The 27,724-nt window shown below is 37.3% G+C and overlaps 1 protein-coding gene across 5 annotated transcripts; it reads left to right on the forward strand.

The window, feature by feature from the left end:
- Nucleotides 1-28: 28 nt before the first annotated feature.
- On the forward strand, nt 29-27,103 carry DNAI3 (dynein axonemal intermediate chain 3). 5 transcript variants are annotated; one of them, XM_074546050.1, is made up of 23 exons: nt 29-157; nt 5,682-5,766; nt 6,009-6,047; nt 8,646-8,827; nt 9,361-9,465; nt 10,296-10,433; nt 11,754-11,953; nt 12,199-12,315; nt 12,979-13,163; nt 14,060-14,181; nt 14,283-14,372; nt 14,820-14,933; nt 16,324-16,455; nt 18,330-18,403; nt 19,800-19,950; nt 20,700-20,787; nt 21,430-21,560; nt 22,912-22,975; nt 23,341-23,471; nt 24,127-24,331; nt 24,735-24,823; nt 26,064-26,197; nt 26,787-27,103. In XM_074546050.1, exons 2-23 carry the CDS (start codon nt 5,697-5,699, stop codon nt 26,791-26,793), a joined length of 2,568 nt encoding a protein of 855 aa, XP_074402151.1. In that variant the 5' UTR covers nt 29-157; nt 5,682-5,696; the 3' UTR covers nt 26,794-27,103. The 5 variants fall into 5 exon arrangements, with proteins under 5 accessions (XP_074402151.1, XP_074402150.1, XP_026646247.2 ...); XM_074546049.1 differs by having other exon boundaries at nt 24,732-24,823; nt 26,787-27,101; XM_026790446.2 differs by lacking the exon at nt 26,787-27,103 and having other exon boundaries at nt 24,732-24,823; nt 26,064-26,246.
- The last annotated feature ends 621 nt before the right edge of the window (nt 27,104-27,724 follow it).

Here is a 27,724-nt window from a genome sequence, read left to right on the forward strand (position 1 = left end):
TGGCGGGTCTCTTCAACCAGCCGCCACGTGGGCGGGTTTGCAGAGCAGGGCGCTGATTGCCTGTCCGAGCCGTCAATCACGGCTGGCCCGTCCCCATGACAACGGCGCGCTGCCGGGGACGCGCCGGGCCGGGGCCGAGTTCAGGGTTCCCGCGCAGGTAGGGGACAAAGGGCACAGAGGGGACCCGGCCTGTGGCAGCGGCAGCGCTGAAAGGTGCCCGACCCCCGAGCACCGGGCAGCAGCCGGCAGGGCACATCCGCTGGTGCGGCCCAGCCGCCCCTTCCCGCGGCTCGGCCAGCGGGCCCTAGGTGGCGCCTTCCCCGCTGCCCTGAGGGGAGCTGGGGCTGCGAGCGCTGCCAGGCCCGCATAGACCCCGGCTGCTGCAAACTCCGCAAACCCGCACCCTACGCGGGATCTTGCACAGCGACCCAGCTCACAGTTCATAGATGAGATGGTCATTTTTCTTACCTCTGTTTAAAGAAGTCTTATCTAATGTAAATTTTTACAATATAGCATTTCTGTTTCAAAAGTCCCGACAGTGCAGCACGTTACTGTTTGGATCCTGGCAGCACCATGTTATGACATTTTCTATGTCATACTTAGTAACTTTTTAAGTACCAACCAAATTGTTACAATATTTTAATGACCTTAACCAGCTGTACTGGCTCAAACCAGAAGTTCTGTCTGAGTAAGATAATAGCAAAACCATATTTCCACTTTTTGCACCCTTTTTGTTTTTTGTTTTTTTTTTATTTGTGGTTCAATTTCTACAGCCAGATGTATTGTCATTATTTTTAGTAGCCCTCAATTTTTCATCTGTCAGTGTGGCCTGTTACATTGTGAAATTGTGTTCTTCTGGCAGCTGTCCTGTCCACAGGCAGTATATTTTCAAATTCACACGCTTATTGTGCAATGAAACACTTCTGCAGTCCTGTTGTTTGTTCCCAGTTGTTTGTTCCACATCCACAAGCTCATGTGATGCCAGCTCGATCTTGTGTTAGGACCATGAATCAGCATCTCCTGGTCACTTTCTCTGTCTCTCTCGTGATTTCACTGACTTCTATCACACCATTTTCAGGCTAAAAACAATCCTAGTTTATTCCCAGTACAAAATATGTTCTATGTCTTCAGTCATCCTTGTTATACCTTTTTCAATTTTAATCTATTTCGCTTCAAGTAAAAGAAAGGAGACAATCAGAACACAGTATTAGCCAACATTCTAATGAAGTTTTCCATTTTGTTCTCTTATGGCTTTCTTATTAATTCTTAACCTAATTTTACACATTTTGTACTTACCATCCCAGGTACTGTAACTACACTTACTGGTTTCTATTAAATAACTAAATCAACATTGGGTTCAAGTAAGCCTGATTTAATGAAAAGTTGTAAGTGCGAAACCAGGTACATTCAAATTGAATTATTTATATGCTGAAATGATTTGGCAGTTGCCAAAACTTCAGCTTTACTCCCTACAACTTATACAGTGAAGCTGTGTAAGTTCAAACATGCACAAGATTATTAATAATTTTTAATAATTTTGTATTATTTCCTCTTTGTGTAGAGCAAAATAGAACAAATTTAATTAAAGGCAGCATTGCATGTGAATTTCTGGAGAGACAAAGTTATTTTCAAAATGATATTTTTAACAGGTTCCTAAATGTTTGCCAACAGAAATGTGGTTTTTAGCTTGTTAGTGATGCAACAAAAAAAGCAATTAGCACAGGGTTTTGATCCTTTCCTTGTAGTGCTTTTGTAAAATGGACATGCATCCAATTCTTCCGTCATTCCGAATTATAGTAAATTATAGTCCTGAAATAGTAATGCACACAAACTTGACCTTAAATCATTCAATTAGGCAACTAATGAATCATTCTGTGTCCTAAAATCAGGCAGCATCTTTTGCAGAACTGATAGCTAATTAGTTTTTGCCTTTTGCAGAACCTAGCAACTTCACGGATTTGTTTTTAGCTGTAAATGTTTCAGTACATTAAATGATTAGGAGAACACTCTGATCTTATTTTTTCCTCTTAAGCCTAATGTTCAAAATATTAGAGCCATCTGTAAACAAGCTAGGCTATTAAATGTCAAACAAAGTTGTCAAATATTTACCCAGACTTTAGCAATTACATAATGTAAGTGTTCCACTGAAAAACTGCTGAAAAACTAGACTGAACGTAATTAATGAAACATAATATTACTTACTTTCTAAAAATAAAATACATGGCAATATTTATGACAATTGATTTTCAAAAGCTATATTTTTATATAGATTTTGCACTCTTAAAATTTTCAAATTATATTAATTTAAATGTTGTTTCCAACCTCTTCTAATTCATGGAATCATGAACTTTTATAAGCATAATGGAAAGGCATAATACATTTGTGTGTGCCCTGACCAGTCCTTTTTAAATAAGCAGTATAGAAATACCCCTAAGAGAATAGGAACTAACCATAGATTAAAAAATTAATTGTTTTGGTCACATTTTTAGACAGTCCACTAATATAAATTTTTTTTTTCCATGGCTTTCTTGCTAGCATTTAGTATTTTGTATAAAAACTTAGGGGGAAAAAAACAAATCCCCAAACTAAGAGGTAACTACTGAAAATAGTAGCTTTTAACTTACATATTGGGACTTTTGTTCTGTTATCCTTTTTTGGAAGAGGGGAGGTACAAAAGGCTTCTCGCCAATACATATTTGGAAGTTTGGTGTGTGTGTTTCCTGAAGGGAGCACCTGGAGGTTACCATATTCCTGTGTAAAAACCAACTTTGCACTGAGGCTTTGTGAGTGTGGCTGTGGGCTGGTAATGCTTCCAGAGAAGCTTCTGGAAGCTCTGCCTTTGCTTTCCCTGCAGGCCTTCCCTGTTTCCTGAGCACTGCCACTCACACGGCCACAGGAGGAGGGAGGGGCAGGGCGATAGGGCTCTGGGGATGCTGCACAGGAGGATAAGCAGTCTGCAATTGCCTATCTGCTCTCTGGCTGGGAGAGCATGCCAGAGGGAAGCACCAGCAGTGCCACTGGCTGCTCTGCTCATCTGCAGCCCTTAAACAGGGCACTTCTGTATTAACAAATGCAAATGCAAGCACCAGGCACTGACACCAGCTTCACCATCACGGCCCTGCTCTCTGTGCTGCTGCAACTACCTCTGTACCTCCTCCTTCCAGTGATGGAGGAGGAACTGAGTACTGGGACACCATTTTCAAGAGTTTTAACTGTTTTTATAGGAAAAACATGCTTGACATCCTTTGAAAGGAAAGGGATGTTTTCATTTGTGAGTTATTTTACTAAACATAGGGTGTGACTTATGTCAGCCTTCTCAGTGTTTCCTCCATTCATGTGACTGAGAGATTAGGATACTCAGAGGAGCTCACTCAGAATTTCCAAACCATGTTTGTTGCAGTGCATAATTATGAAATGGTGAATTAAGGCATTGTGACTGGAATATATATGAGATGGTTTATGTTGTTCTTCAATTAATTTCTACAACAGCTGCCCTCACCTCCTGGCGGGGATCCTGGAGGGCTGTCTCTTTTACACAGAAGCATAAATGTTTGTTTCAAACTAGAATAGTCACAGAACTATTTAAAAAATTGGTCACAATTTTTATATGTAAAGTATGCAAGAAGCTAGATAAGAAACAGCTTTGCACAGCTTTCCTTTTTAAATAAGGAAAAATTAGTCTCTTTTGACCATCTGAGTTGATGTGCGCTCTCAGTGAGGTGGGCCTGAGCGTTTCAGAGCTATAAGCTAAGCACATTGTATAGACTCCTTTGAAAGATTATACATATCTATGAAAATATATTAAAAATATGTGTGTATATATATATATATATATATATATATGAAAATATATTGCCTTACACAGAACTATGTTAACAGTGTTTCCTTGTACTCCTGTACTTGACAAAAATACTGTGAGAAGGAGGGCAGAACAAAGTCCCAACTTTCTCCTTAGATTAATTATATTTAATTTTTGTGAGGGCAGAGGTGGGGGTTAAAAACATCATCCCACACATAGCAAAAGTTTCAGAATTCTGAAACATTAATTTTCTTTGCATTGGTATCATCATTGCTTTTTGGAAGAAGCAGAAGATTAAATTGCTACTGTTCTTCAGACAGATTAATGAAGGGGACCTCATTTTCCATAATCAAGAAAGATTAAACAAAATACACTAACATTCCATGGATGCAGCCTGCCTCCTGTGATCTGCACGATCCAGTATGACACAGGAAAAAGTTTGAGGATTTATAGAGTATATTTTTCTACTGTGATTGCAGTGAAAAAGAAAAAGGCATAACTGTTATAAGAGTGTCAAACTGCTCACATTAAAGCAAACACTGAAACTTACCTTGAGTTCATGGGAGGCCAACATTTATCCCAAACCTCAGCTATTCCATCAGGCTATAATCCATGACCTGTATGTTGTCATCAGTGGCCATCTCCGTGCTAAAATTGAGATCAGAAGCTAAGATTATATGCTTGCTTCTGAAGTATTTGAGAACTGTGTTACAAAACAGTAAAGCACTGTTTCTCAGTCTGGGTATGCCACTGAAATTGCAAATGCACAGGCCACAGCATGTTTGTTTTAGGCTGTTCATAAGGAAACCGTCAAGATAGAACATTTATTTTATAAACTCACCTTTTCACCTTAAGCATCTTGACAGTAAATGTGCTGTTCATGCGCACAGGCAGACAGGCTGCAGCTCCTGTAAGAGATCACCAGAAATAGTTATGTCATGCCAACGTTCCTGGAGGTGCCATCTCTTTCTGTCCGGTCTGCATCTACTTTCCTCTCATTAGTGGTAAAATTGTAATAGCAACCAAATACTGTAGGTGCTCTCTAGATATTTAAAAAATGGTTCCTCTCCCAGTCAGTTTACAGTCCTAAAAGTGTGAACATGGAGAAGGAGGATACAAGCAAATTGAGAGCCCCATTATCCTCATCCCATCTGAGCACAGCTGGCTCTTCAATAGTAACACCAAACAATTTTAACACTGCTAAGAGGATTTGGGCCAGCCTGATTTAGTTGTTCCATCGGCTGCTATGTGAGCACCTCCCACATGATGGTGCTGTCCAGCCTGAGCAGCGGGAGGCTGAACCGCGTTTCTTCTTGCCGTGGAACTGAGTCTTTCCTGCCCTTCTGTTCTAATCCTCTCTCCAGATATTGGGATGAAGGAGAGCAAATGAAACACAAGTAGCCTTCTATACAATATCATCTCCTGTTGTGTGGTTGCTACATTTAATCAGGCATACATCTTCTTCCCGAGTTTGTCCTCTGCAGAGCTGCACTGAAAAATAAACTGCAAATAGAAATGCTTTGTGCAGCTGGGTAATGGTTGACACTTACAAACATTGGGACAAACATTTATAACTGCTCTTCCCACTTTATCTCAGATCCTTAGCTTTCAGTAAGGGAAACCTCTATCCTCATTTAACCTGCTAGTATTTTGGACAATCTGTGTTCATTTTTGAAGACCCTGGGCAAAAGAAGTTTTTCCATCTATTACACATGATATGAAAATACAGCTTATGATTTAAAACTATGAAACATACCTTTAACTGCATATGAAAATATTATTATAATGATAAGCTACATGAAGTCATGGACAAAATTTTCACTCATACATGGTGCATTCTGTTGTCTACTTAAAATTATTAATGATATTTATCTTTCTCTAGAGAAATCTGAAAAAAATGTCAAAAAGTGCCAAATCCAGCCAGACCACCTTGAAAGATTCAAAATCAGCAGCAAAGAAACAAAAAGGTAAAACAAAGCTAAGGAATCATGAAAAGGAAAAAGAAACACATCTTGGTAAGGTACAGCAAAAATGAAACAAGCAGCAATCTGGGCTCACATGAGATCTACCTTAATTATTTTGGCCCCATGCATTAAAAAAACAAGAGATCAATTAGAATATGCTATTTTATATAAATAACTGAGAGAAGTAAAATTACTCATCATAGTTCTGTAACCAACACTGATAACATCATGTCCTTATATTTCAGGTAAACAAGATGAAGTTGATCTTTCTATGGCCAGTATAGGTAAGTGTTATGATGACTGAGCTTTCAAGCAGTAGTTCTGGAATACTCAAAGCAGTTTGAAGTTTCAGTGTTACGAATGCAGAGAATAAAGTGGTACTTAAAAAATGTACCACTTTAAAAATGTGCTTTCAGTGTTCCAGGAGATAGTAAGAGAGAATTGTACCTCCACCTACTGGCAAATAAGGTTAGAGCTCTAACAGCTAAACCACTGCCAGGATCCTGGTGCTGAAAGCAGGAAAACAGCATAGGTGTAAGCAAACTCTGCCTGTGCAAGATTTAAACACCGTGCACACACTCCTTAGGCCTGCAAGTGTTCTTTCCTTCTTCCTTAGACTTTCTTGGTCTTTTATGGAGATCTCCTAGCACTAAGAGCTGCTGACTGTTACAAATCATACAGGTACAATTTACAAATAGAAAAACAATGTGAAGCCTATGATCAGATGTTACTCACTTTTTACTGGAAAAGAGCATTCAATAAAAATATTTCTAATGTAAGAACTCCAGTATCAGCTCCTTATATTATAGATTCTGTTAAAAATTATATTCTGCAATATAGAATTTTAATTCTTTAGACTGAAAGATATAATTTTAATTCTGATAATTTCTTTGTTTTTAGTTTGGGTTTATAGCAATAGGGTGTTGAAAAAAATGTACTTAGAGTATCTGTATTACTCTGTTTCCTCTTGTAGTGATGCCCATTGTATTCTTGCTTAACTTTAATGCATGCTTGTATTGTTTCATTTGGCAATGAAACCTACAGCTCTTTAAAAGGATTTTTTCAGCATTAGCATTTGTGCACAAGGCTTACACATGATTCAGCATTTAAAGAACAGCACCATAAAAGCTTATTTTAACAAACAATAATGTCTAAACCAAACATTACTCCTGGCTGGGATTTTTGAGGTCTGGTGTTACCAACAGTGCGTTTGGACCAGATGACTTGGAAGTCTTTGCAATCAACATCCCTATGATTCTGTATTTTTTGGAGACATCCACACAGAAATCCTGGAAATCTCCAAGATATCAAAAAGGAAAATCATGCAATATTGATTACAGTTTGTGATGAGAGTGAACTAATGGCCTGTGCATGCTACAGATTGTATGTGCTATGAAATAAGTAGTGGACACTAAGTAATCCATACTTGGAACAGTGTAGCATGCACCAGAAACATCAGGCATGCCATTAATTTTAGTGATGACTGCGGCAGAGCAGATGCAGTGGAGTAGCAGCACTGAAAGATTTTAAAGGATAAATGTCAGATTCATCAAACATAATGTATTATGTGATAGGATTATGCAGAGATTAAGGAGGATTTACCATTTTGTGAGTCCTTGTTGGCTTAGATTAGAGATGACTTCTCAAAACATGCTGACACAGCTGGTCACAATCATCATTTGAGGTATGTCAACTGCTCTTCAAGGCATGCACAAAGAGGAAAAGCCCCACAGGTGCCGGGAATTAAGATAAAATACTAAGTGATTTAAACTAAGAGACTGAAACAAAGAGAGGAAGTATCACCTATTATCACAGCCAGCACATTTCAGTTCAGTAAAACAGTATACACATCCCTAGGTCTTTTAGTTTCCATTTCACCAAAAATATGAACATCTCCTAACCTGCCCAGGCAAAAATGTAGTGGCCTTCATGAGGAATGCTCTTACTGGGCAGCTGAGACAGAGCATGAGTCTGCTAGCAGGGCAGTGCAGCAAAGGAGGAGTCTCAGGGGCAGGAATCTACTGGCTGGGCCTAGAGTGATCTCAGCCCCTTAGAGCTGCCATGCAGCTGAGACAGAAGATGTAAGGTGAGAAAGGCCAGCATTACACACATTGCCCTACTCACACACAGCTGGCACACACAGTGAGAAGCACTGCATGCTATCCCCAGACTGAGTGTTGGCAGAGCACAGCTGACAGGTCACCTAACTGCATCCAGCCTCCCCCAAACCTATGCAGATATCCATGCTAGCACAAAGATAAGAAATATCTTATTCTGAGTTAATATGAATGAACCTAACAGACATTGTGTGTGTAGAAAACAACATTCTCCAGTAGAACTGAAAATAAATATCTGACTTTAATCTCAGTGAGCTTGCTTTAGTATCATTTGATTAGTGAGAAATAGTCTCTCCTGCACTCTGAACTCAGTGGGAGCAAGATCAAAGTCCAAAATCAGAAAAGCATCCTCACCTAGATTTAGCTTATATGGTGCTGCCCTATAAGGAAGGACCACAGGGTATTTATTCAAAGGCTTTCTTAAGTCAGGACCGTGCAGTTTTGCCCTTAATATATTAAAACCAACCCCTTAAAGATTTTTCACTGAAGTTGTTAATTACCTGTTCATCAAAAGAAAAAAGCTCCCCATACCAGGGAAATCATATTCATTATGTGCAAAATGTTGGGTAGAGTATTTTCAAAGATTAATAAAGTAAATATAATTTGTATTTCACGCCTTCCAAAATACCAAAAACAAAGCCGAGAGATTCAAAGGCATAGGTGAGAGATTCAAAGGCATTACGCTAGAAACAGTAAAGACATAGACTTATCAAAGTATACATGCATGTTTAAACAACACTCATGTAATTTTGCTTTTTTTCAAAGGCCACCCAGAAATCTTTCCTTTGCTTTTGACTGAAAAGACCCAAGAAATTTTTAATTGCCGACCTGATGAAGATGTCACAGAAGAAAATAATTTCAAGTGTATTAAAAAAGAGGACATAATTCAAGACCTGAAAACAAGAGCTAAATCTTCTGATTTCCTCCCTTTCAAAAAAGTTATCCTAGTATGTAGCATATTTCATTCTCTCTTTAAGACTTATGCTCTCAGAGTGTCCATTCTTTTGGAGAGTGGGTCTCTTCTTGTTTGGCTCTGTGTAAACACACTGATGCTGTAATATCTGAGTGCTAGAGGTCATGGACAATTGTTGACTGTTTCTCATGGCTTGCCATGCATTTTTTTTTACTAGCTTCAGATTGAAAATGTGCTAAAAGTAACATCTATTAGTTTTGATTCTGTGAACTGACAGAGCTCCACACATTTGGCTTCCTCTAATTCATGGCCTATGTATTGAGAATCATTAAAACAGTTTATTTTCTGTTTAATTGTCTGTATAAAAGATTAGTTTTGTCCCAGACTTATTTTTATTACAAAATAAACCCCCATCTATTCATTTCAATTGACACATTAAATTCTCCACTAAGAATACAAAATTAACCTAACACACTAAATTGGTGGTAGCTTTTCCAGTCACAACTTCATGTTTATTTTGAGTATTATTTGTTTTCAATTTTCCACTAATTTTTTTCATTAAAATAGGAATATCCAGGGGAAGAACTCTTGGTAGTTTTTGATCCAAGCTCACAGTATGGACAGAACTTTTATATTGTTGCTTCTGAAGAAGCCAAGGAAAACTTTCTAAAGGTAAAATCCAAGTATAACAGAGCATTGTTCTATCTATAAATATTTTAGAATCTAGTCTCAAACAAAGATGTCAAGAATAGTATTCTTAAGCACCCAGTATTTCTCTAATGGTTAAGCTGATAATGGAAAAATATGTGTATCACTGTAAAAATATATTTTATTCTGAGAAGGGCTAAATTTAGTTTTTGCATTTTACTTCAGAGGGCCAGTAGAACCCCCACTGCTACATTTTTATCATAAGCATTCATTTTCTCTGCCAATAATCAGTTTTCTCAGACATAAAAGTAACAGAAAATAAACATATAGAGCGTTTTCAAAGAAGTATTATACTTACTTTTCATAATATCTATTAATATATTCTTCAAATCATGAAAATGTTCTTGAGTTCTAAATAGCTCCAGATAAATAGAACTTGTACATGCATCATAGGAGAATGTTTATAGAAAGATTATATAATTTTTGAATATGAGTTTGCCATCCAGCATCAGGGAATCAGGAGAAGGAAAAATTAAGAAAAGTAAAATGCAGTTCCAGGCTAGAGGGCCTAATGGAAAAAATCACTATAAATTCTTTTTATAAAAAATAATTTGCTTTCAAGACAACAGTCTCTCTTTAGTAGTTAAATATTAAATATTATAGGAAAATTCTAATGCACAAATGAACAGGACCTAAGCCAGCCCTGCCCAGGGGCACAGTATACCCAGACTCACTGCTCTGAGACAAAATAAAGAATGTGTGATTAAGACTGAATCCTGGGTTTCTAGTTAATACTTACATCTCTGTAAGTAATTTTTTGAAAAAGTACCATTTCTTACCGTTTGATATCACAGTCTTTAGAAGCTGCAGAAGAAAAAGAAGAAACAGAGGAAGAAAACATAGAGGAAGCTCCAGAACCCCGCAAACCTTGGGTTTCCCTCGGCAGTGAAAAGGAAGTTGAAGAAGAATCTCTTATAGAAAGGGAGACAAAGGTCAGAATCAACAGATGTTAGTCAATGAAATAAATATAAAACCCCTATGTTTATTTTAAAAAAGCAACAAGTCAGGGAGTTGGAAGCTGCAATCCTAGTTTTTCTTGAGGTTTTTCAAGAAAACTAACAGAGAGCAATAGAGAAATATCTAAACTTTTAACAAAAGCTGAAAGTGCTGCAGAAACTTTTATTTTGAACTCTATTCTCTAAGTCTTGCAAATTAGGCATGTATCACCACCTTGGACATAACCACTGGCAGCTCTGCCACTTTTTGCTCAATTTACCAAGTGGCCAGATGCCAATGGGAGTCATTGCTCTGTTTCCATGAAGCTCAGGGAACAGTTCTAGTATATGAATGGCATTTAAGTAACATGCAACAGTCTTTAAGTATCCATAGGTATTACAAGCTGACTTTACATATTTGATTAATTACATCTACAGATTATACATATATGTATATATATACATATATATATACAGAGAGAGAGATTATATGTCCAAAAACTAGATCCACTCACAGCTGTCAGCTAATTGGTGATGTGTGGGGCATCTCCAAGTATCTAACTGTTTATGAGTGATTTTTACTCGGTACCTAAGTCCCTCTTCAGGGAAGACTGGCTAAGTTTTGATAGTTCTCAGCAACTGAACATCTTGCATACACCTAAAATAATGTCTGATTGCTCTAAAGCTATTTCACAGTCATTTAATTTAATACATGCACAGTCCAAGAATTCCATATTCTGCATTCTGCATTACTGGCAAGGTCCACTCACAAGTATTTTAGCTTACTTTCTTTTCCAATTCTGTGGGAGTTGCTGGGGAAAAGTACCTGGATATGAAACCAAGACAAAGCAATACCCCTCTACTGCCTGAAATCAAGTGCCTACTTCTCTTTGTGGGCAGAAGTCAAGACACATCCTTCTCAACATAAGGAAACACCTCTGAACTTCCACCAAAAGGGAAGAGCTGAAAATTAGCTCTTGGAAGCCTAATTCAGTATTATATAAGGCTTTCTGGAAATCAATTAATTAAATGTGCAGTTTTGATACCAGATTAATTAGAAAATGTAATTCTCTTGTCTTCCTAGCAGTAATCCAAAAATGCTACAACTTCTAGTTTTACAAATACAAACCTGTCTTCTATTACATATGTAGTTTATTTATAAGAGCACTTCAGAATTTCAAAATGCAGAAATATGAATAAACTCAGTGCAGAAATTGTTAAGGGAACTAATTCTACCATTATATGAATGCAGCCATTTTAAAGAATGAGCTTTCCAAAAGCTTTCTCTTGTCAGCTATGGAAATGTATCTTTTGCAGATTAAGTACAAGATCTCTCGAGTTCGCAGGCAGTTTGGTGCACCCATTACATTTACTGACAAGAATGCTGCAGATGACAAAGAGAGCTACGCTGAATGCACAGCCTATGAAGACAATACTTTCAGTATTAAACTGCTTGAAAGGGATGTGGGGGTGCAAATGGTTCCAAAACTAAGAGAAGCTACTACTCAGACAAAATGGTAAGCATGAGAAAACATTTATCAGCTGATTTATTAAGCTATGCACTGTTTCTTATCTCAACTAAAATTCTGGAGTTAGTTATAAACTGATTAATAGAAAAAAATTGGATGCTCTGTTTGCATATTTTTTCTTAAATATTTTTAAGTGTCTAGAAAAACTATATATTTTAATTTTACACATTACATAGGTTTGTGTCTTTGAAATGTTTTCTGTACTTACATTCAAATTTATTCCAACTGGGTAGGACCTATCCAAAAAATGCATCCACGCAGTATTATCCAAGGCAGTTGTCAAATGAAGCAAAAGCAGAGAGTCTGTCATCTGGGAGGCTGAAAAAATTTCTTACAGCAGTACGTTTAAGGTAAAATTATTGCAGCAGTACATTTAAAGACTACCTGAAATAATACAGAACACAAGCAAGTACTCTTGTCTGAATGGATCATTAGTCTAGTCAAATACCAATTTTATTTTATGTTTCTATATACTTTTTTCCTTTTTTATTATTATAATATTAACAAACAATAACTTAATACTTCTTTATGTGAAAATAACCATGATGTCTATGCTATACAGATATGAATGTTGCTTTACATAGATATCAGAACTGCTAAAGTTAATAGTGATACATGTTTTCAAACAAACTGCAAAACTTCCCACTCATCAGATGGTTGTGCAGTGAGCAAAGGTGCTGTCCTACCCCTGATTATGCCCTTAGCCATGTCCCATTAAGTGGGACAAGCCCTACTTAATGACATTTTTTGCACAAATAATTGGACAATTGGTCTGTACTTGGCCCACAAAGAACTGAAGCTAAATTCTTGATACAGTAGCTATTTCTGTTTAAACAGAAGATTGTTTCCTTGCAGTGATACAGCACTGAGGAATTAACGCTTGATTTTTAAACTAATGTGACCATAATTTTGTGAAAAACAGAAGCTACCTCTTTACAGAAATATTTGTAATTCTACTACTGAGTAGTCACATCTGGATTATTGAAGTCTTAACTGTTCTTTTCACAAAACAGAGTGGAAATTGCACTGCAGCAAAATGAAATTATGAATGTTTTTCTTGATGACTGGAAGGCCCTCGCAGAAGACCAAGAAGAAGGCAAGCCAGATGTCTATTTTACAGAATACCAAACATTTACAGATGTGCAGTATCTCAAGAACAGAACCATTAGCTGTGTTTGCTGGCATCCAACCATTTATGGTAATGCAGTTATAGTACTGATTTATATGACAGCTATAAAATAGGCATCTTTCATAAAATCATCAACTTTTAAATTTAAAAAGAAATCAAAAATGATTTAGTATCCCTGTTTGTATTGCCAATTTGAGGCAAAATGAAAAATGAGACAAATTCTTTGTAGAATTCATATAGGCCATGCCACGTCCTTTACCCTAATGTACAAGTGGAGATTATAGGTAAGTGAAATTTCCCCCCGTGAGGCTCATTTGAGCAGGGTTGTGGTGCCAGACTCTTCAGATGGCCCTGCACAGCACTGTGCTTGTGCCCATGCCTGGCTCTCACAGCAGCTCATGCTGGTGAGCAATGTCACAGCCACAGTGGGACACGGCTCTGCCAGTGCCAGGGAGCATCACAAGACACACAAAATATCAACTCCTGCTCCCTGCTGTGCATTACTGCTCTGCACAGCCAGACCCAAAGGCACAGTTAAGTTCCATAAAAATGCCCCAGCTCCCAGCATGCTACTAGCCAACACTGCAGCCTGGATAAGAAAATGAATTGGGTTACAAAGATTTGTTTTCATGGTGGGTGGCCAGGTCTACATGTCTGTCACATCATTTCAGGTGCACTATTACATCATTGAGGAGCATGAGCAAAATAAGAGGAGTTTTATCCTGATGCATAGATTCTATGACTCATTTTAAAATAACCTAATGTTAAGTAATGAAAATAGTCTCCTCAAAGCTGATCTAAAAAAAAGAAATATACATGGTTGGTTTGTTTGGGGTTTCTTTCCTGCTTGGTGGGTTTTTTTCCCTGTATTCAGAAGGTATAAATATAAGTCATTTAGGATAATTATCAATGTGTTGAAACTTGAGTTGTCTCTTTTGAGAAAATTTATTTTCTCTTTTGATTAGGGATTATAGCACTGTCAGCAAGAGAGCAGCCTTCGTATGAAGAACAAGTTAACCCTTCTAATAAATCATTGCCACAGTCAGTTATACTTCTCTGGAGTATATTTGAACCTTCCTGCCTCCAGGTATTTAATCATGACTTTTAAATATGCCAAGTATTTAAATAACATGAGAACAAACAAATGGCGTGACTATTTCTCAACTATCTTGTTTTTCTTCTCTCTAGTTGGTGTTGAAGGCTCCTGAAGACATTTACTGCTTTCAGTTCAGTCCAAGCAATCCAAATTTCATTGCTGGTGGCTGTGTTGATGGACAGGTTTTTCAATCTTTAAAAATAAAATTGCGTATTTCTGTATTTTCTTCCAGTATAAAAATAAGGGTGAAGAGATGTACTCAACATCCATAGTAACACAGTGACAGACAGAAAACAGATGGCACAGAGTCCTGAAGCTCTCCTATCCTGGACTGAAGCTATGTCTGGTTATTCCATAGCTGAGCCATTACCATACAATGCTTCTTTGTTGTACTGATAAATAGGTCAAGTCATAAAGACTTGTTTTTAGTGACATATGTAACCTTTCTTCTGATTGCATCAAGCTGAAGAGAAAATACTTTAAAGACTTCATAAATTCTAGTGCAGAAAGTGAATTTCTTCTGTTTCCCCAAACCTCCATGATTTGAAAAAAAAAAAAGTGTATTAATGCACATTGTATTAATACACATATACAAATATAATTTGTAACATACTAATTTATCATTGTAGGTTGTATTGTGGGATATTTCTAAACACGAAGAAAGGCTGGAAAGCACAAAGCCTGTTGTTGAGGAAGTCACTGACTCTGCAGAGGGTGAGCCAAGTGCAGCAGTGGTGACTGAGGTAACTCTGGTGCTGATGGGTGGGTATGGTGCACAGGGGTTCCCCAGCAGTGAGCCCTGGCACACAGAACACCAGCTGGATCCTGAGCTGCATCCAAAGCAGTGTGGCCAGCAGGACAAGGGAAGGGATTCTGGCCCAAACTCTGCTCTGGTGAGATCCCACCCAGAGCACTGCATCCAGCTCTGGTGCCCCCAACACAAGGAGGACATGGAACTGTAGGAGCAAGTCCAGAGAAGGGCCACACAGTTGATAAGAGCACTGGAGCACCTCCTCTACAAAGACAAGCTGGGAAAGTTGGGGCTCTTCAGCCTGGAGAAGGTTGCATGAAGGGCTCACAGCAACTTTCCAGGATCTGAAGGGAATCTAGAGGGAAGCCAGAGAAGGACTCTTGGTGTGCAACTGTAGTGACACGACAATGAGTAATGGGTAAAAATTAAAAGAGAAGAAATTTAGGTTAGATATTCAGAAGAAATTGTTTGCTTTGTGAGGGTGGTGAGACACTGGGATAGGTTGTCCAGGGAGGCTGTGGATGCCCCAACCCTGACAGTGTTCAAAGCCAGGTTGGAAAAGGCCTTGAGAAACCTGGTCTAGTGGGATATGTCCCTGTCCCTGGCTGGGGGCTAGGACTAGATGATCTTTAAGGTCCACTCCAGCCCCTTAACATTCTGTGATTCTATGAAATCAAGATAACAGCTATTAATATGTTAAATGCTTCTGTTATAAGTATATTGCAGTGTATCTGTATGTCTGTGGAGAAAAAACAGGCGAGGGTATCCTGACTCAAAAGAGGGGAGTAGATAATCTTTGCAATGAGACACTAGAAAGGAGAAGATGAGTTCATGGAATCAAACCTTTATCACAATTAACATGGTATAATTTCTACCTGATTAGTACAGCTTAAAAGGTTTACTGCATTTTGTGCAACTTATGTTTTAGTGAGTCTGTTCTTCAATGGGCACCAATATACCCTCCACTCTAACCTTAAAAAGCCTGTCAAACACATATTGTTTCTACTGAAAACAATACTGAAAGTATTCTAGATGTTTATGAACATAGAAAAGGTAGCTTGGAAGATGAGAAGATGATTTCAGTAGAAAAAGACAGTAAGGAGGATAAGCAGGAGAAAGCCCCAAGAGGAGAGGAGACATTAATGATGTCTTCATATGTGTGGAGGCATGTTGGAAATCTTTTTAGAGCTTTATATCCAAAGGCCTTTTTTGATACTTTCCTTTTTTTTTCCTCAAATGGAAGGTATTAGACCCCCAAAAAGTGCTATAAACTGATCTGAAATATATGAAAAAGCGTTAACAGAATGCAAAGTAACCTTTTATTCTTTGCTCTCTTTTATTTTGAAAACGCACTAAGATAACTTTTCTTAAAACATTTCTAGCCATCACCTAAGAAGCAAGCCCAGTACAGTAGCACAGAGCCAACTCTAGTGAGAAACTGTGCAGCCTCTCCCACACCATATTGTCATACACAGCCAGTAACAGATGTACAATGGCTACCATGTAATGTTGAGGTGAGATTAAAAATTCATTTCTCTTCTTTTTATTGCTTCTCTAATCTACTACCTCAGAAATCCTAATGTAAACTCAAGAGAAAATACTAGAGAGTTAATTATTTGTATTCATTATTTCTCACTGCATTTAGTAAATACTAATAATCTGGTGCCTCTTGTTGTGTTCATTGTGCTTTACAACTGTGCTGTGCTCTCAGTCTGATATGAATCTACTAATGCTGGAAAAAATTTCCATAACTTTACAGACAAGCATAATTCAAAATTATAATAAGCTTTCCATATTTAAAATGTATTGAATTTCTACTATGAGCAACCTAGCCTGTCACTAAGAATTCCAAGCAATAACTTCAATTACCTAAATATCTAGATACCCAAGAATGGCATTATTGTAGTCACCTTACTTTTTCCATTATAGTTTTAAAGCACCAAAGTGCTTATGGTCTATAGGAACACTGGGTACTGATTTACTATCAAAGTATTGCAAATGGTGATAATTCATTTGAAATGCAAATGTAGTCAAATGCAAATTAATGACAGTGGAAAGCAGGTCAAGAAGAAGAAAACTGAAATCTTTAAAAGGTGTATGGAAATTATATATCAATACATTTTTGAAAAAAAATTTAAGACTTCACAGACACTACAATCCTTAGTGGCATTTCCAGAAAAGTAGAAAAGGGGGACACATATATCATCAAATGTCAGCTGATCCCTCTGTTCATTATTATTTTATACAGTAATAGTCATGGATACTAACTGGTACCAGATGTAAAGCATGAAGAAAGGGATTGGATAGCAGAACATTGTTGTGGTTTTTGTTGTTTGGGTGGGGTTTTTTAGTCAAACTTTAGGCTCAGAAGGCTGTTTTTGTCTTCATCTGGGATAACAGATACAGGAGACCCATGCTTAATAAATAACACTGACAAAGGAGTCACTTTGCCAGTATTTAGCAACATTACTGGGACATACTTTTGTTATATAAACATGGAATATGTGTCAGCCTTTGCACAACACAGCAGCTTTTATGGCACAGTTCCTGAAATCAGCAGTTTTATAATTACATATTAATGAAAAAGTATTCTAAGTTATATCCAGAATCTAATTCAGCTTTGCCTGCCTGCATTATTACCATTGTGATTCCAGATAGACAAACCGATTTTTAAGCCTAATTTGGTTTAAAAAAAAAGCCAAAATTTTGCCACATACTTGGTAAGTACAGTTTTTCCCAAATTATGTTTGGTTTTATATACTGGAAGGTAGATTTGATTAGCCTATAATCCCTTGTTACCTCTGACACCTTTCATTTATTTTCCTGGGTAATTAAAATTCATTTGCTATAAACCAATAACTACTTGGTAAATGATAAATAGTATAAAACTTGCAGAACCCCACACACAAAAACTAAACTATTAATAATTAACATTTGAGGGCACCACTACAATCCCACAGTGAGATCTAGCCAAGTGATAATTTAAGATAGATGACCCATGGTATAAACTTGGCAAAGACACATCACTCCCACTACACTGAACTGTTGGAGATAAATTTCTCAATTACTGGCTCTTTGGTTAAACTGCATAATAGAAGTTACAAACATGGCAAATTAAAGAGGTAAGTATTTATCCTGCTAAGTTAATTTAGAATTTTAGGTGTGAAGTAAGCAAAGCTGGTATCAGTTCACTTGAAGTATATTTGTAAAATACCTTGACTTAATAACTGCAAATTAATGAGCCCTGATTTCCAAACCTTAGCCAAGCAGAAACAGTGACTTAATTTCTAGTAGCCTGTTTTATGTGTTGAAGTACTTTCATATAAGAGTGTGATTTTTGTCTTTCATCATCTTCTTCCCCTGTAATAATTATTACCGTTATTTTCAGGAAAACCAAAAGGGTGGAACTTCTGAAAACAAAGATGAAAAAAAACTGCAGCTTGTAACCTGCTCCCCTGATTGGTATGTACAATACATACTCTACAAGAAATCTTCCAGTTTCCTTTGAAAAGCTTTATGAGGCATAATCCATAATTTAACTGGCACATTTCTTGATTCCTATCAGCAAACCCTGAGTGGCTGAAATTCTGTATGCAGAAGACAAGCACTTTGCATTCTTGCCCAGTTAAACCCTTTACAGTAAAGGCATTAAGAGTTTATTAACTGAAAACCCTTGCATATATATGCTTATATTGTGTGTACCCCCTTCAGAAGAGGGTTGATCACACACATTAGCCTGGAAAGCCACATCCCCACACTTACATTTGTTTGTATGACATGCACAACAAGCAGTTAAAAGACTCCAAGGCTTATTTCTACAGAAATACTTAAATTATATATCAATTTGGAGACTTAGCTAGCAGAATTACTCTTTGTGAATCTCCTCTTTTGTGGACAAAATAGTCATGATAGTTATATTATTATTCTGTATGAAAGACTAGCAAGGGAGGCAGAATGCAAAAAGTGGAAATAAATGTTTACCTTTCATGATGTCAGAAGGCTTAAGGCTTCAAGGCTGCATGGGTGGGCTCAATCATATATTTGTTAGTTACATCAAAGGGAGTGTCAGGGAGAGAGCAAAATTTTATAATGATGCTAAGTTATTTTTCCTAATCAAATAACAGAGAAGACTTTGAAGAATTAAATGAGAAGTAAGATTACAAATGCAGTTCTTAATAAGTTTGCAGTGTAATATAAGTAATACACATAAAAGAAATTATTTTAACTACTCACACACCAGGATTCCAAATTGAAGGTATTTGAAGTTAGGAACAGGGAAGTCACTGGAATGTCATACTTGAAGAGCACATGTCCCTGAGCAACTCCTGTTAGAAAAGGGAAAGAGATATCAGCAATGAGGAAAGGTTCATTGGCTATATCAAACCTGTGAGTGAATGTCCAGAGTAGAACAAAAGGAACAATCAGAGGGCTGAAGAGTCCTATGAGATGACAAATATCAGTGGGACCATTTGCCTTGAACATCAGCAAATTAATTGGTACTCAAAAACTGGTACTGAACTTCAGTTTGAGTTACTAAATTACCTGCTACAGCCTCCAGGAATTTCACCCAGGCAGTGCCAGTAATTTCACCCAATAACTGTCCATAAGCAAACTATATGAATACTATCTAACTGCTTTGGTATAATTAACTGATGAATGTGTGAAAGAAGAAATATATTTCATCATTTGCAAAAGAAGCAATTAATTATCTAGCCTTTGTCTGACTTTCAGTCTCTACTGTTATATAAGGCTTGAAGATAATAGGTTAAAAAAACCTCGAGGTTTAAAATGTGAAGAAAATTGCATGTAGCTGCAAACCAAAACACTCTAAAATATACATTATACAATTATTTTGCAGCTCAATATTATTTTGGGATATTCCATCCACGGAACGTCGTGAAGAATTTTTATCTGCGAAAATAAAGGAGGAGAAAAGATCTCAGATGCCCCCTGGTGCATATGATGACACTGATGAGGATTTAGATCTCTCCTGGAAACCTCTCATAAAGGTAGTGTCCACAAATACAGAACACAGGGATTGAGGCAAACTGTAGATATGGCCAGAACTCCATAGGAACATATTTTGCTTCCCAACTCTATTTTTTCCAGCAAATTGTGACTTCCTTGTGATTTTCTTTCTGATTATGAAATTAAATACTTCAACATTCCTTTGAAACTTCAATAAAATACATTTTGAAAAGCTAATTCATGAGAAACAGCATGACTGCTTCTAAAAAACTGCAGTAGGTGCAAAAGTAGTTGTGTAAATACTGTAAATTCCTGTCAACCTTTTCAGATGCTCTACTGTCTGTCTCAGTGGGTTCCAGATAGTGCAACCATGGTCATGATCAGCAGAACCATAATTACCAGCAAACCAACATTCAGTCTCATAAAAACAGTCATAGCAGGTTGTGGAAATAAAAAGTGAGGATGGAAACAATGTTAGGTAAGAAAAAGAAGTTATAATTTTAGACATGCTGATCTGTGCTGCTCAGAATACCTGCAGCTGATACAGTTTTTGAACAAGCAAAAAGTTGGGTTGTTTGGGCTTTTTTGCTAGAAACAAAGCAAAATTCTTACAGGAAGGAGGTAACACAAACACCATTTTTTCCATGCTTGTATGTGAGGCAGCAAATACTGATTGTGGAGTATTACAAACACACTGCAAAGTTCTGTTCCATTACAGCAGAAAGTAATTTAGACTTGTACCTCAAAGATGTGACAAAATGGTTTAGCAAATGCACTTCTTCCTGAGCAGATCAATCTGCGTGAAAGGGATAACGACACAGAGTATGGTCCCACGAGAATCAGTTTCAGGAAACTGCAGTATCGTTTCAAACCCCCAGGTAACATTTTTATTACACCTAACAGAGGAAAGTGTTTTTAATAAGCTTGTATTTCAGTATAGACATAATTAAAGCTGAGCAACAAAATACTGAAAACTAAACACATTTGGAGAAGATTTCTTAAGTATAGTGGTATTCAGTGTGTCACCTACATGTACTGACTACGAAGATATGTACATGTAAAAATCCAAACTGAGCAATTCCATATACACAGTGACTCTATCCAGCTTCACTTAAAAGCCTATGCAAATCCCTCACCCAATCTCTTTATCCCTGAAACAATACGTCCTTTTCAGCCATTACAGAAACATATTTTTAGAAACATAATCCATTCCCTGGAGCAGAGATGTTAGCTCCTGGCTGTGGCAGCTATGGGTGATGTGTAAGGGCAGCTCCCACAGAGACACTGGTGCTGTGTAAAACTGGCACAGAACAGGATGGTGCAACACCCTGAGCATTGCCTGGGTATAAGAAGCACTGACTTCAGAGTTGCAGCAATGGGGAGACTCCACCAGGAAACAGTAAACCTACAGAACTGCTGCTTTACTCTGCAGTCTTTCTTCATATCTCTTCTTGAAATTCCCCTTATCCACAAACTACCTTTCCAGTGTGTAACAAAAAGATGCCACTGTCATTTCCCAGGGAGGGTAAGACCTCGGAGCGCACTAAGAGGATCTGCCAAAGAGAGCACATGTGCAGAGATGAGTGTTTCTTCAAGCAGAAATCTGGAACTGCTAGAGAATATATCCACAGACTTTTTTGTTGGAAAAGAAGTAAGTGAAAATAATGTATTATCAATGAAAATATTAATCCAAGATGTCTGAAAGACTGAAGAGTTAAATAACAGAGTTTTCACAAATGTATGGACTTGCATGTTTTCTTCAGGTATAACTAAAAGGATGTCTCTGAACATGCCACCTTTTACTTCCACTTTATACATTATTAATATTATATTAATTAATACATTATTAATACTGTTAGCTACATGCTTAAAAATAATAAATCTCCAATATTCAGTAGATTATGAACCCTTACTTTAAGAGCAGAATTAGAAGACATTTCCAAAATATGTTGAGCTTAACCATCTATTAGGATCCAAAGAGTATTTCCTTATTCCAGAACACATAAGATTAGTAATTTTTATAGTGTCTCCCCACATGTCATGTGAAAACATTTATTCTACAGTTTGCTCCCCAACTTAATTTCCCATTTGGAAATTCCAACTATTCATAACCTGCTACCTACCCTATGCTACTAAAATTCATGGGGTTTTCCCAGTTCTGAGTTCACATGGAAATGAAAATTAGACTCCTTTTTGCTTCCAGTCAGCTTTTCCCCAAATACTGGAGCAAAGTATGAACTACCAAAAGCAAACACCTGATTCTGCAGAAAGGACCGCCTACATTCATCATGGCAAGTAAAGCTGTTTTGGCAATACATAACTGAAAAATGGTGATGCAAAACTATATTGTGTTTTCAGTCACTGGCTGCAAATTCAGGTTCTCATTTACTCAGATCATATTTAATGATGGTGATGCCTTTCCCTGGTATTAAAAGTGGAGAGCCAGACAAGGTTAAGGGATAAGGGGTTTTTACCTCAGTATGTAATAAGGTTCATTACTGGTGCACCACTTTGCCAAGGTGGGATATGACCCAATGCACACACACAACAGATCTTGTATACAATTTATAGACCTTCCAAATTAGCTTATCCCCAATGGGAGGCCTGGATGAATGGCATGAGATTCCCCCACCTCATGGGAATTCTCCCTGGATGGGCCAAATCTCCAGTTTACAGGATATGTTCTAGACAGGACCTTGGTTTCCCAGGATAGTGTAGGGTTTTCCAGCCTCCTGCTACAAGGCCTTTAGGATGTTTGCTCTCCTGGCCTAACAGAACACTAGGACTGTGCTAAATTATTAGACTTAAGGAATTACAAGTCTGCATGCTAAGAATACTGAAGATACATAAAAGTTATATAAAAAGTATATAAAAGAAAAAGCAAAAAATCATCTTGGCATCAATGTTTATAATTAAGAAAAGTCTCAGCTTAAAAACAAGTCACTTTGAAATAAGCCACCAAGCTCTAACATTAGCATTTGCTTGATTTTTTGACATTACAGGATGGAGAAGTTGTTTATTCTGAATGGAAAAAGAAAATTGATGCTAATACAGCAAAACCAGTTAGTAAGTTCAAGCTTCTCAATATTTGTTTAAGCCTTAATATATTACTAACTTGAAAATATTTGTGTCTATACTTCATCTTTTTAAGGTTCTTGCTCATAGCTCTAATAGTCTCTCTCACTGATAACACCTGGATTTAACAGTACACCCTCAAAAGTGCAAGCACTTTAGCTGGCATGAGAAAATAGTACCAAGATATTGGCACAAATCATGGAAGTAACTAGATTTGTGGCAAATGCAATTCCTGTACCTTGTGAGTTAAAAAAAAAAAAGAGGCTGATATCTGCCAGGGCTGTGGTAGGTCCTGCACTCTTGTTTCTTGATCCCTAAGGCACTAGTAACAAGCAACTGCCTTTTTCCTCCAATAGGTCAGAAGCACTCCCAGAAATACTCCCTCCACACCGAAACTATCAACACTCTCCAGAAATCTCCATTTTTTAAAGACATCTTTCTAAGCATTGGAGGCCAGAGGTTTGCCATTTGGAAAGAAGGAGTTACAGTAAGTTACTTTAACACAGCTGTAACTTTTGTGATAGGTGTACAAGAGTGTAGTCCTGCTATAACAGGCTCAGAGACTGTATTTTCAGAAACATGTAAGTCATGAAGCTTCATATCTTCAAACAGATATAAAAGAAGCTTTCCATCTTCACATCAGAAAACTATTTTAGATAGAGCTCAGTAGACTTGCCTTTTACAGAAAAAGTGAAGTGACTTTCTTAAATTCCAACCTTGTAAAAGGCAGAGCTTACCAACTATTAATTTCTTCTGCTAGGGAAATGCCTGCTGAACAAATCTGAAGAAGTTGTATTTTAGGACAAGGTTATTTCAGCACATGAAAACAAAGAAACATGGGGGTTTTTTAAGGGTCTCATGCAGGAACCCAGGTTACCTGCACCTGAAAAAATCTCTGGACCACAGGTTTTAACAGCAGACAGACAGATTACCTGAAGAGACTGGAAGTGAGATACCAGGGTTTTTATTTCCTCACAATCCTTTATATCTGCAGCAGGTAGCAGGAATTTTGCCATTGATATAATTTTTGTAACGGGACCATTTAAATGGTGAGCATTTTCCAAGACAGAAGATCTGAAATAGTGACTTGATAGTACTGTTTAATTGTCTGGTCTATCTTTTGTTTTACAAAAAAAATTAAGAATGGACCAATCCTTCAGTCAAGCTGCTCTGCAGGAAGATACACTGCAGGACAATGGTCCTTAACAAGACCAGGAGTTTTCTTCCTTGGCAGAGACAATGGAAGTATAGATATTTGGGACTTACTGAAGAAAACTCATGAGCCATCTCATTTCCAGAACATCTCCAAATCAATCATCACTTGCATCAGCCCCTCCATTGCCTCAGGTATGTGGGTGGTGATTGTGCTTTATTGTGCTGCACTGTTTGCAAAATGGCTCATGACTCTGAATAACACAAATCTTACTACAAATGATCTTAAATAAGTGCATACTTCCACAAATTAAACACTGTACCTACAAAAATGGATACTTCAGTTCTAAGTGTACTATCATGGCATAAAGGCAACTAAAAATATTTCATTTTTTAAAAAAGTATTTTAAAAGAAAAACTTGAAAGGTATTAATGAAATAACAGAGCAAGAAGGTTGGTTTTTTTGCTGCAATGAACAACAAACTAAAAAGACCAGAAAAAAAACAAGAACTGTCCATAGCTTGTCTTTGGGTGGAGGTTCACATTGCTGTTGGAATTTGGATTGTTTATACTTTTTTTGTCAAATATCTTTCAGCAGAGCAGCATTTTCTGGCTGTTTCTGACAATCTTGGAGTTCTGCACATTTTGGAAATCTGTCAAACATTATGTCAACCTCCAAGTAATGAGGTTAGTAAGAATTTTTATTAAATCTCTTTGACACATTATCCTGAAAACTCCAACACAGAAACAAGTCTGCATCTTCAGATAATGGCAATTCATTTGAGATCAGTACAGCCATATTCTCCAAAGATCACCTGTAGACAAGCTGGCTTTGTACAGAGCTTAGATAAGAGTCAGCTAAAGGAAATCTCAGTGATAGGTGGCAGAATTCCACTGTTCCAACCTGGCTACATGAAAACACAATTAAGAGGCCAGCATTTTTGTCACATCCATAAAATGACACCTTTCATGCAGTAAAACAATGCTTTAGAGTGCATAGCAATGTATATATACTGAATTCCTTTTTTCTTTACACCTTCTTGTCCACATTTGTGTTAACTTTTTTTTCCTTATAATTTGGACATTCAATTTGCATATCTTTATATCTGGTTCTGGTTCAGTGAAAGCACATTTTGAAAGCTGTTACTAACATTCCCACTCATTCACGCTCTTGAAATAAGGACCATCTGTACCAAAAGGCCATGGGAACAATGCAAGCAGTTTTCATTTCCCTTTTTTTTCTACATAGTTTTCAGTTTTTCTTTTCCTCCACCTCCCAGACAAGGATCCAGCTAGTGTGTCAGTCTAGCAGTCTTGCCTCCTGCCTAGCCTGTTACTCTTACACCACAAAACCATCTTCCCATTCTCCTGCAGTGTAATGTTTATGCAGGCTCTTAAATAGTTTATAAACATCCCATAAAGGTTTGCCATGCACAGAGATGCAGTAGGCAGCAATAAAACATCTCATCAGCAGCTTCATTTTAGTAAAAACAACTTCTCCAAAGCAAGGCAGGAGCTGAGTGATCTGAGGAAACACATTGCTTCTGCACAGATTACCTGTGCTTTGGAACCAAACTCTTTAGAGTGCAGCATTATCAACCAAAGAACAGCCACTAATATTTAGATTATGTTCATTGTAACTGAAGTATTCACTGAAAAACACTAGGCTGTTGAAGAGACTAATAAAAAGTAAAACACAGAATCACAAATAAAATAAATGCAAAATGTACTACCAAAGTATGGTAGTTGATGGTTTCTTTGTGCCTGAAGTTTGTCACATCTTTGTATTGTTTTTCTGCAAACGACTGGGATAAATAGATATATCTCTATTTCCAATCTGGATAAAATATGAATACCATTCAGTTCATCAGCAAGAGATCTGTGTCTTTCAGCATGTAGTGACCTTTGTTTGTCACTGTGTTTACAGCATGAAAAAGTACTCGATTACTTCAAAAGAGAAGTCAAATATCTGAAGCACTGTGAAGAGGAGTTTGAAGAGTATCAAAAGTTTCAAGCCAAAACAGAAATGAAATTGAACTGGAGACAGAGAGACAGAAAACAGTATGTTACATTTGGAATTAAAATGTTCTATATTTCTTTTTATCTTTAAAATGCACCCGTATTGCTAGACAGGATTTTCCACAAAAAATCAGGATGGGCATAATCAGAATTGTTTAGCAGCTCTTTATTTCATATCTATGGTTCTTAAGAATGGAAAAGATGGTCCCATTTCATGTGGTGCATTTCTTGGTCAAATGAACCCCCCTGCAAGAGCATTAGAGCCTATGGACATTTAGCAACTATAAATTTGCTTTTCATTTTACACCAGTTGCTTGGTCAAAAAATTACATTTTGTCAACTTCCCTATAAAGTTCCCTACTGCTCCTTCAAGCAAGGATGGATTCCAGCCTTCCCTTCTTTACAAACAAATTTTGCTTATCCATTTTTTGGTAAATGGTTTAACACTAAATAACTAAACTGTCATAATAACTAAACTGCCATTTCTCTGGTTGATTGATGTAGCCCATGGTGATGCCTATTTTCATTAATTTGTGACAGCACTGGCACAATCCACTGGAAAGCAATAGGGTCACATACAGTTTCAAAGCTTAACAGTGCATTATTGCCTGGTTTGTTTCTTTGCTTTCAGATTATGACTACAGAAAAGAGAAGAAGAGATGGAGAATCAAGAAAATGCACATTATACTGTGTTTCTAGAGCTGGAGAAGCAGATAGTAATGGATTTAGAAACAAGAAATACTTTCCTCACTGGATGCTTAGAGCCCATTATCCCCCTTAAAACCAGCAAGCTTCTTATTGAAAGACCTCTATTTGAGCAGAATGTGTTTAGCTTTGGAAATAAAGAATCTTGCAGCAAGAGATTATTGTTTCATTAACCTTATCTATTTGTTTGCTCAGTGCGGTTAAAGAACAATTGATTTGGACCCAGTTTCCCCACTATTTTTCCTTAATACAGTTATAATGAATATTCTCTTTAAATAATAGTTTTCAAAGCTCTGTCAGGACTCTGAACTACTTTTACTTGCTATCATCAGTTTACAAACATATTGTTACTTAATCCTGGCAAGTCCTTACAAATAGAAAACCAAGTCCATTAAAATATATTGTTCTCTCAAATAAATCAGTATTATTTAGAACAAACAGCTTTTAGTAAGCTCACTGTAGCTGTGCATTTCTGTCAAAAGACAATTATCCCTCAGAGAGATCAAATGGTGTTATACAGAAGTTTTAATATTTACCAGTGTAAATAAGTAACAGCTCATGCATATTAATGCCCACTCTCCATCCAGAGAGGACTCTCTGGTAAGAGCTTCTGCTGCTACTTCAATAGCCAGGTCAGACACCATGTAACTGAGCAGAGCCTGTCAGGCAGAAATTAAATCTATCAGAGGAGGACAGATTAAACCCTATACGGGTGAGTTCACTCTTTCCATGACTCACCAAACTGTTTGAGGGTCACAGACTCCTGTCAAACAAATGTCCATGTGGTCACAGTAGACACTAAAGCACAAAAGACAACTGACACACAGGGGATTTGCAGAAAGGATCTTCAGCTGACAAGCAATA

This window comes from Zonotrichia albicollis, chromosome 8 (assembly GCF_047830755.1).
Source record: "Zonotrichia albicollis isolate bZonAlb1 chromosome 8, bZonAlb1.hap1, whole genome shotgun sequence".
Classification (NCBI taxonomy): Eukaryota; Metazoa; Chordata; class Aves; order Passeriformes; family Passerellidae; genus Zonotrichia; species Zonotrichia albicollis.

Bases quoted from the DNA above. Each gene is read 5' to 3' on its own strand.
- DNAI3 (XM_026790446.2), top strand. From the start codon at position 5,697: ATGTCAAAAAGTGCCAAATCCAGCCAGACCACCTTGAAAGATTCAAAA. The intron at 20,788-21,429 runs GTAACATTTTTA...GTCATTTCCCAG, and splicing joins GTATCGTTTCAAACCCCCAG to GGAGGGTAAGACCTCGGAGC. The intron at 24,332-24,731 runs GTATGTGGGTGG...AATATCTTTCAG, and splicing joins CAGCCCCTCCATTGCCTCAG to CAGAGCAGCATTTTCTGGCT.